The sequence below is a fragment of the Rhodamnia argentea genome, chromosome 8 (assembly GCF_020921035.1).
Source record: "Rhodamnia argentea isolate NSW1041297 chromosome 8, ASM2092103v1, whole genome shotgun sequence".
NCBI classification, from domain to species: domain Eukaryota; kingdom Viridiplantae; phylum Streptophyta; class Magnoliopsida; order Myrtales; family Myrtaceae; genus Rhodamnia; species Rhodamnia argentea.
The window spans coordinates 21,181,439-21,191,618 of NC_063157.1; the positions used below are offsets into that span (position 1 = coordinate 21,181,439).

The 10,180-nt window shown below is 41.7% G+C and overlaps 1 protein-coding gene across 2 annotated transcripts; it reads left to right on the plus strand.

The window, feature by feature from the left end:
* The first annotated feature begins 1,817 nt into the window (after positions 1 to 1,817).
* Positions 1,818 to 6,664, plus strand: LOC115748208 (histone-lysine N-methyltransferase, H3 lysine-9 specific SUVH1-like). Of its 2 annotated transcripts, none has more exons than XM_030684662.2 (3): positions 1,818 to 2,133; positions 2,376 to 4,672; positions 6,310 to 6,664. In XM_030684662.2, the coding sequence occupies exon 2, from the start codon at positions 2,575 to 2,577 to the stop codon at positions 4,615 to 4,617; it is 2,043 nt and encodes a 680-aa protein (XP_030540522.1). In that variant the 5' UTR covers positions 1,818 to 2,133; positions 2,376 to 2,574; the 3' UTR covers positions 4,618 to 4,672; positions 6,310 to 6,664. The 2 variants fall into 2 exon arrangements, with proteins under 2 accessions (XP_030540522.1, XP_030540523.1); XM_030684663.2 differs by lacking the exon at positions 6,310 to 6,664 and adding an exon at positions 5,559 to 6,253.
* The last annotated feature ends 3,516 nt before the right edge of the window (positions 6,665 to 10,180 follow it).

Below are 10,180 nucleotides of genomic sequence, written 5' to 3' on the forward strand. Positions count from 1 at the left end.
AAGAAGCAACGTAGAAATTGCTAGTGCAAGGGTAGTGTGTGCTATTTTTGCATACTTAAGAAGAAAGGTTCTCTCTGAAGTGCGTGCATTTTGTGAGCAAGAGAGCATAAAATTATTTTCTTTGACCTTGCTCTTGTGACCAAAAGATTAATAGCGGATAGTTATCGCCACGAGATTGCTAGCACAATTAAGGCGGTGATTTCCGCGAGTTCTTTCTTCGGTTAGACGTGCGATTTGTGGTGTGTCTAAACTAGAGATCCGACGTTTGTGAGGCTTGAACTGAAGAACATCCGAACCGACTGGTTTCAAACACGCTACAAGCGGCAACCTATTTAACCCTCTTTGTTTAACTTGATTTTTGATTGAAACGCATGAACAACGTATTTGCAGATACATGTATGGATTTTTATTATCGCTGCGTTTTATGTTTTAATCTGCTTATGCATGTTACGTGTCTCCCAATAGAGAATACATAGAAATCGATTGGATCACTCACGAGAAAGATTGCTATTTCCCCAAGCAAAGGCAGTAAAGGCAAGACTGATCAATCGCCTTGTTTCCCCAAAAACACTTGGTCAGTAGAGGTCGCATTTCTTGCTTCATGCTCAGTTGCTGCTGTACCCAAATTTGAAACTCCCACCACCCTTTTGGCCTGTGTTCTACAAGCCATCACAACGAGATTTCAACAATATGAAATGGAAACACTGAAAAGGAAAATTATTATTATTTTACTGAATTTTATCCATCCATGTTAGCAATAAGTATTTGATAGATTCGATTACCGATGATCTTTAATAGCTTCCATGTAGTTAATTTCCTTACATATGATAAATTCACATAAACATGCTCCCGATACTTCTGAATGTATCAAAGATGTTTAACTCATGAGTTAAGCATTGCCGCATAAGTGTATCGGAAATCCTAAAACTTATCACGAAAGTGCAATCAAGTCATAAAACTTATTAAATTAGTACAATTAAGTCCTTCCATTAACTTCATTAAACTTGATTGACGAAAAATGTTGACGTGATTTTTTTAATTATTTTCTATATCCTATCCGACAATGATGTGGCTGAAAGGATATTATTTTAGTCTAAACCCGATTTCTAACAAAAATTATATTTAAATTAAAATAAAAAATAAAGTTAAATCGGGTCAGATTTGAGAGAGGGTTGTCGGCCATTGGTTGGGACCCAATGACCCTCAGGCGATCATCCATCACCCTCATTGGCCCTTTTCGATGACGATGCGGCGGCGACAGTCATTCGCTTGGTTACTCACCTTTTTGTATAAAAAAGATTATTTTTAATTTAAATTAAATTAAATTTGCATTAAAAATCAAGTTTACATATTAAAAAAAATGTCAACATTTTTCATCGGGTTAGATAGAGTTAACAGAAGAGCTCGGTTGTACCAATCTAATAAATTTTATTACTTGATCGTACATTTTGTAAGTTTTAGAGTTCAATTGTATTTTTGTGATCAAGTTTTAGGATTATAAGTACACTTATCCTCATGAGTTGATAGCTTTCTCAAGGACCGTTAGGGGACCCGGTAGTACATGCTATAACATTAATTGATAATTTATTAATGTATTCATTACGTTAATTGTCTATCTTTGTTAAGAGCATTTGTTACAATTTACAAATTTCTATAGCAAAAATAAAGCCTTACTTAGATTTGTTCCCTAATTCAGATCGAGTGAGTTAGAGGATTCGATTGCACTTAAAATTGTCACGTAACAAAATTCAACCACCAATGCTAGTTACTATATAAACAAAATGAACGAGTTTATGCGTAGGGAGCGACCTCAAACTTTTTTATACATATCGAGATGAGTCCAACTCAACCGAGTCACCGCCGCGTAGTGCAGTGGCATAAGCGGCGGCGCGTGATTTCAACCCGTCAGTCCACCGCCCGAAGACGGAGCAAAATGCGAATGCATATCGCCAAAAATCAGTCAGAAAGTCACTGCAAAAGCTTTTAGTTGAGAGAGAGAGAGAGAGAGAGAGAGAGAGAGAGAGTTCATTTACAATTTACATCATCACTTGCACTTTTCACTGGTCACTTCTCTCTCCCTTTCTCTCTCCTCGCTTCCATTTGCTTCATCTCGGGAACGCTCTGAAGGTTAAGGTACCGCCCGATCCTTTGCGGTTCTTGTGTTAATTGTTGAGCGCGGAGTGAGCATCTTTGATTGGTGCTCGTAGTTTTGAGCTTCGATTTTCCGAACCGTTCAATTTGAACTAGAAGTCGGTTTAGGTCTGTTATGGAGTTCTTCATTTCCTGAACCAGCCAACTTCAGTTTTCATTCAATCTTTTGGCGTCGACCGATGGTTTTTCGAGTTCTTTATTCCTATTTTTGCTTGGATAGACAGGTTCGCTATATCTCTGTGTTTTGAAAGTTCTGTAGTCGTAGCTGTGTTGCTTTGTGGGGAAGTTGGTAGCTTTTTACACAAGAAAAGCACTCCGGTGGCGAAAAGGAGATAGGAAGTGGTTACGCGCACGGGCATTTTCCCATTGTGTGGCGAGGGAAACAGATCGGCAGTGAGCTTTTGCCTTTAGAGGGTTTAAGAAATGCAAGGAGGGGGAGGTAGTCACTCGTTTCCTGAAGCCGCATCATTTGACAAAACAAGGGTATTGGATGTGAAGCCTCTCCGGGTTCTGAAACCTTTCTTTACCGCTTCCAATGAAAACCCTCCCTCTTTCTCCATCCCTCCCGGCGGCACTGGAACATTGCCAACTTACCCATTCAGTGTTCCGCAAGAATTTCAGACCTCACAGCAAAACCCCCAAAGGCAAGCTCCAGTTGCTCCGATTCCGCTCAGGTCATTCAGGACTCCCGGACCTAGGATAAATGGCGAGGAGCCGAGAGAAGACGGGGCTGGTGATAGTCCAAATTATGGCAATTTCGATCTGCGTCGTTCGAGATCTTCCCGAAAGACAGGGAAGAAGAGCAAAGAGTCGGAGTTTTGGGTAGCAGACGGCGAAGGTAATGGTGCACCTAATTATGTCGTTCCTATCAATTCGATCCAACGCGAGGATGGTGACGGGAATGTGGTTGACTACGTGCTCATGACATTTGATGGGATTCGGAGGAGGCTTAGCCAATTAGAAGACTCAAAGGAAGGGCAGACTGGAGGGATCAAGCGTGCTGATCTGAAAGCTGGGAATATGTTGATGAGCAAAGGGTTTAGGACCAATATGAGGAGGAGAATTGGGGCCATCCCTGGTGTTAAAGTTGGTGACATTTTCTTTTTCCGGATGGAAATGTGTGTCGTGGGACTACATGCTCCATCGATGGCTGGGATTGATTACTTGAATGTAAAAAGTGATCATCAAGAAGAATCAGTAGCATTAAGCATTGTTTCCTCTGGGTCCTATGAAGATGATGTAGGTGACAAGGATGTTTTGATTTATAGTGGGCAGGGTGGGGCATCTACCAAGAAAGATAAGGAAGTTTCCGATCAGAAGCTTGAGCGGGGTAATCTTGCTCTTGAGAGAAGCTTGCGTCGTGCCAACGAGGTTAGAGTCATTCGCGGAATGAAAGATGTTACAAGTCCCAATAGCAAGGTGTATGTATATGATGGGCTTTACAGAGTACAAGAATCGTGGATGGACAAGGGTAAATCTGGTGCTAGCATTTTCAAATACAAGTTGATGAGGATTCCTGGGCAACCAGATGCATTTGCTGTTTGGAAATCGATTGAAAGGTGTAAGGAAGTTATCTCTACTCGCCCCGGACTGATACTTTCTGATTTGACTTCTGGGTCTGAGCACGTGCCCGTTTCCCTTGTGAATGAAGTTGACAATGAGAGAGGACCTGCTTATTTTAATTACTTCTATGACCTAAGATACTTCAAACCTTACAACTTATCTGATACTTCTCATGGCTGCAACTGCAGCGATGCATGTAAACCTGGTGATCTCAACTGCTCCTGCATTCAGAAAAATGGGGGTGAGTTTCCGTATACTGGAACTGGGGTTCTCGTAAGTCGGAAGCCACTTATACATGAATGTGGTCCATCTTGCCGGTGCTCTCCGAACTGCAAAAACCGAGTCTCACAAAGTGGTCTGAAACTCCACCTAGAGGTGTTCAGGACAAAGGATCGGGGTTGGGGCCTCCGATCTTGGGATCCTATTCGAGCCGGAAGTTTTATATGTCACTATGCAGGTGATGTCATAGACGGAACTAGACTGAAGCATAAATTAGAGCAAGGTGAAAGTGATGAACATGTTTTCGACACAAGCCGTGTTTACGAGTCATTCAAATGGAATTATGAATCTGGATTGTTGGGAGAAGAACGTTCAAATGACTCTTCAGAGGAGTACAGTATGCCACACCCCTTGATTATTAGTGCTAAGAACTTTGGAAATGTGGCCCGATTTATGAACCATAGTTGTTATCCAAATGTCTTCTGGCAACCAGTCTTTTATCAGCACAATAAAGAGTGCTATATCCGTATTGCCTTTTACGCCAAAAGGCACGTTCCTCCAATGACAGAGTTAACTTATGACTATGGGTTTCTGCCTGATGATCGTGATATTTACACCACAAGGTATAGGAAGAAGCAATGCTTATGTGGAACTTCAGAGTGCCGGGGTTATTTTGGCTTGTAGTGTGATGTGCGAAATGGGAGAGAAGCATAGGGGTGGTAAATCGTGGACTTAGAAGGTTAGGAAATTCTTCTTGCCTATCTCTTGCTTAATCCCTGCTGTTTTATACCCATAGTATGTTCAACTCTTAGTTTCGTATGTCATTTTTTTTTCTGCACCATTACGTGTTATTGGAAGTTGGAACATCTCTTTAATATGTTCTTGGACTTTAAGGGAGTAAATCCTCCAATCAATTTCTGGCTTTCATGCTCGACTAGTTTTTTCAGGACTTTCAAGTAGCTTTCTTGCTGTATCTATTTTGGACAGGTAAAAGCCAGTGGCCAGAGTCATCTAAAACGATGCTTAGATGTATCTTTGATTTACTGTTTCAGTTGGCCATGGCTGATGAGTTAGCACTGTTTTTGTAGGCATAAGTTGAATACTTAAGGTGGAACAGTATCTCCATTAATAGTTATTAAAATTGCACATAATGGGTTTACAGCTAGTCTCCACAGTATCTCCATTAATAGTTATTAAAATTGCACATAATGGGTTTACAGCTAGTCTAAAACTTTTTGTTATTCATATGAGACTAACACTTGGCTATGGCCTTCAAGTTCTTTCTCCTGTAGTATCTCAGTAGTTTTGACTTTGACAAACTGGAAAATCTATTATGATGGTGTCTTGGTGTCTTCATCCGAGATATTGTGGCACAGATATTTGTTTTGGCTTGTAAGACAGTTGAGATTGACTATTTGTGTGTCGATTTAAGTCGAGAGAGCTGAACAACTGTGGAACAAGATTGGTTAGGATAAAGAGTTCTAGATGTGGTGCATCACAACTCACAAGCACTGAACATAAATTTATATAGGATTGTTTGAAGATGGGATTAATTTCATAATCTGTGGGATGTACGATCCATGGTGTATCTATGTTCGTCTAAGCTGAAATTTATTCATCTGCAATGAGGGGCACTCTGCGGAAGTAGGAAGAAAGTGGAAATTGCACGGTAGCTGTTGGCTTTAATGCTTTCAATGTAATCAGGAGAAGTTATCGTGTGATAAGTAGATGGAAAGATAGATGCTGATGGAGCTGTGCCCATGGGTGAAGGATTGGTTATGTGGGAGGTGAGATTGCTGGGATTAGCGGATGCTGATGGCATGGGAAGGTGGAATCTCACGAGTTAGTTGGTCTAGGTAGAGGGGCGCAAGTACAAATAACATTTTCATATCTCGGAGAGAAGTACGTGCAGGCAAGTAATACTCAGCAACCTGTAGACATTTACCATGATTATTCCCCGATAATCTGGTGAGAGTTCCTATTGGAGATATGATGAGTGGCCTCATAATTCTAGTTGGATGATAAATTGTCGTGGATGTGGGCTTTAGACAAGAACGTCTAAAATCAGATTTCTTTGATCATTTTGGATGATGAAGTGCCATAGGGTTGGCCAAAACTAATGGAGCAGGACTGCCTTTTATAAAGCTATCAGAAAGCTGTCTTTCTCCTTTTAATATTCTTTGCACAATAGAGTTCGCCGCTGTGCAATCTGAGAATGTAAACTTGGTTTGACTTGTTGTATTATTTTTTGTAGCTTTTACGTGCTTCAAAACTCCAAAATTCATCATCCTTCACTTTATATGGCATATTTTTCCTGTGGCCAATACACCATCATCCATGCTAAAATTAAAAAGAAGAAATTGCATATGGCTGCAGGGTTGTTCTTCTGATACGCGACCTTGGAAAGTCCGCATGGTTTGATGAAGCTTAGCTGGGTAAGGCAAGCTGTTGTGGTCAATCTAAATCTAAGGCCAGGTCAGATGCGGAAGCAGCTTCAATGCCTGGTCTGTTGCTCTTTCCAGCTTTGGCGATCTTAGTAAATAAGTGGATCCAGTATGTTAGTAGGACTTAATTGGTTGGCACCTTCAGTTTTAGGATCACTAATGCACATTTGCTCATCAAATTTCCTTTTCCTTCCTTTTTGGGTAGCACATTCCCAATGACAAATTAGTTTACTTGCTTTCGCTTTGTTCTCTGTTGTGGTTGGATTAAAAGCTTTTGAATAGCATCAGATAACGTTCCAAGAAGGCTTAACACTATACCAATTCCATCGTGGTGTAGCGTGCGTGCCTTTGACGTCCAATCCGGAGTGACAAGTCACTGAGATACCTCCAGCGAACCAAGTAGGTGAATGATTGAAAGGTAACAAGCAATGGCGATGATAGCTCGCTATTCGAAAACCCATGATGCTCACGAAATTTCGCCTTATTCGAATTATCCGAATATTTTGAAATGCACTATGGTATTTGGAGAAGGGGGTCGTCTATATCAAACTAATCCCGTTGCTCTCTGCTTTAGAAAAGAAACAGAGGGAATAAGTCTGGTGAGGAAGCAAACTAAGAGAAGGTTTCGCCTAGTGAACGATGACCTGCCTAACTAAGGAAGCAACCTAAACGCTTCGAGTCACGTCCGAACTGTTTTAGTTTGCCGCCTCGAGCGAGAGCATTACCATGAAGACCACTAAGTGGTGAAATTGAAGGACCAATGATTGTGCCGTGAAAAGAGAAGGGAAAATTATTGACACCAACTCACCATTGTCCGACCCTCAAGATGCATGCGCGGCTGCCACGCAACCCTCCATGAGTCCCCAGCTTTCATACCTTTTATTGACTTTCGTCTCCCCCCCACCATGAAAATTCTCATTGCTCCTAAGAAATATGCTGGACGAAACCAAGGATCGACACCAGATAGCGCAGTTCTATCGTGACTAGATTCAATTGAATCAAACCCCGAGATTAGAAAATGGGGACCCAAAAGCATTTCCTTGTCTAAGTGGTGTGTCCTATGCTTCTCTATTTCCTTTGGCTTGTGTGATGCTTGTGTTTCGATCCGACTTTTCCGTACCCTACTCAATTATCTCGCAATTTGTCCCGCTCTTGAGCATTTTCAAGTGCATGTTATGTAACGTTTACGTCATTTGACGTATCGACATCCTCACCGGTCACTGTTCTGACATTAGCACATGCTGAATGCTACTCGGAATCGTGCCAATATATCCAGAGGACGTCTAATGGTAGAAGGTGCAGTGTATATCCTTCAGATGATCCCTCAGTCCAACAGGAAGCTTTATAGGAGGATGGATTATTAAAGCAGCCCACTGCCACGTGGCTGTCCTAAGTTTGAAGGGAGGACAAAAGGGAGGAGGGTTCACCATGATAGGTTATTTCATAAACCGAATCAAAATAATCATACAGAAAATAAAAAAATAGATGATACACGAGTTTGCCCAGATTCACTTTAGAAATAGAGCTACATCCTGCAAAGGGATTCAACTATGATATTTAGGTTTACAACCGCAACAACTCGTTACAATGATCTCTCATACGAATACAATAAATAAGACTTAAAATGGATTCAAAACCCAAGCCTATCCGAATCCTTTTGATTCCACAACAAACGGGCCAACTTAAAACACAAGCCTAAAACCCGATATTGTTTTAGGGACGCTGCTCCCAAGCCCCCGCCAACAATTCGAGCGGCGGGACCCCCGAGATTTCGTGCGCAGGAGTCACATGTCGTCGGTTTATATTTCGATTGCTCTAAGCTCACATGTGCGTGTCCGGTATGAGAAATAAGGATTCTCGAAGTATTTGCCAACTTCAACACATCATTCACAAAGCATAAGAAACCATCTCTTGTCCACCATCAACTTCCCTTCCGCTGAGCCTCCTAGTGCATCCAACTTTGAGGATCTGCTAAGAAAGAAAGGAAAAGAAAAGAAAAGAAAAAAAACCAAATCAACGATCTCGGACGCATCAAATTGAAATTTATTCTACCAATTTGGTCGAAACCGGATACCTCAATTTACGAGAAGGTATAATCAATTTCTAGACGGTGGAGTAGATCCAACGGTGCATTCGATGCACAAATGACGTCGTCCCGGTTCTTTCATCACTGGCTTATCTGTTTCCCTCCTTAACGCGTGTAATGTGGCCGGTTTGAATGAGTCGTCTTTGATCAACAACTCTCATGACCAAGGCAATGTAGGCAAAGAAAAGCAAAAGCCCCGACGACTGGGGCCAAACCAGCATGTGATCATCCCTGACATTTGAAGACTGATGATTCACGACGAGGTGGTCCTTACAGACTTCAGCAACAATCGCATCAAAACTTTAAGATATGACGCAGAAGTATTCTCTTTACGTGGTCCTCCATTGAGATCAGCCACCCCTCAAGCAGCTCTTCTTGAAGATCTAAACCCTCTTGTTAATTCCTCAACCAAACCATTATTCGTTGCTCCAGGAATCAGGGCCACCAAAATTTCCCCCAGCAAAAATTAAATGGCGACCCCATCACCCGAAACCCTAAGAAGAAGCAGAAGCAGGAACAGGAACGCACACACGCGGAGGTGGCTGAGTTCTTGGAGCTGACACTGTCAACCACATGGACCCAAATTTGTCGGCATCAAATCATCGGCGCCATGTGAGTGGGAAGTGATTGTTGAGTTCGTGCTCGTCATTCACGTTCAATGTACTTCCTCTTCACTGGCTTCCAAGTCCTTCTCTGGGCCCTAGTTATTTTTCTTCTTACAAGATGGGTATCATCCCAATTTTTCCCCTTCTTGACTAGATGCTTTCACTCCTTTTTGTTTCAAGTCAGGTTTTTCGCGAATCGGATCAGCATTCCTAAGTGAATCCACATCCTCGATTAGGGGTCGATTGAGGTTATTCATGTCCGGATCAGCACAAGTCGCCGAAAAAACTACTTCCTTGTGTCCTAATCTCGTGCTTTTTTGTGGGGAGTAAAGTTGCGTTACTCATTTAATCTCTTGAGATGAGATGGATCCGCTTTTGTACTGTCGCGAGTAGATATATTCGTGACGCATCGATAATCATCTTTCCGGGAAGCACAACATCCAAACTTAGAATTCTAAGTATTCGAAATAAAACCCACCAAGCATTTTCAAATCTGAAAACGACACGATGTAGAGTCCAAGATTTCACGTGTTGGGGGTGGACTCCATCGAGTGAAGTCATTGTATAGTGCAACTTGTGGGAACAATACATTTTTTTTATTAAGTCATTGATCATTCATCGTGTTACAACAACTAGCTAGGGTTAAATCTGTGTGATGTCGAAGTTGCTAAGAAGAATGGGCCAAAGATTTTTTTTTTTTCCTTCCCTCCTTGTCAGAAGTAGAAATGTTGCATGCGTAACTATATTATAAAAGGCAATATTATTTCATGCACCTAACTCCATCCCTAGTTACCTCAGCATCAAAATGTGGTGCAACCTCCACTCTTCCGCATAAGCACATGCCGAAACAAAATAACAAAGTCGCTTAGCAGATAAAAAAGAATCCGTCCGCTTCGTGTTCGACACGTGATCATCGTGCTCGCTCTTTGTGTTCAATGTGAAAATCGACAATCCAATGTAGGATAGTTCAATTTATGTTGTGATGATGCCACGGCTCGACCTGTGCGTACGAATGATCACCAGGAGTTTACGATCGGACTCATTATCATCACATCGTTTCAGCATACCAATTGATGTGAGGGACTTGACGTCTGATTTAAATAATTTGCGAT

What these genes read in the sequence shown, in the direction of transcription:
- LOC115748208 (XM_030684662.2), top strand. Translation starts at nt 2,575, where the DNA reads ATGCAAGGAGGGGGAGGTAGTCACTCGTTTCCTGAAGCCGCATCATTT.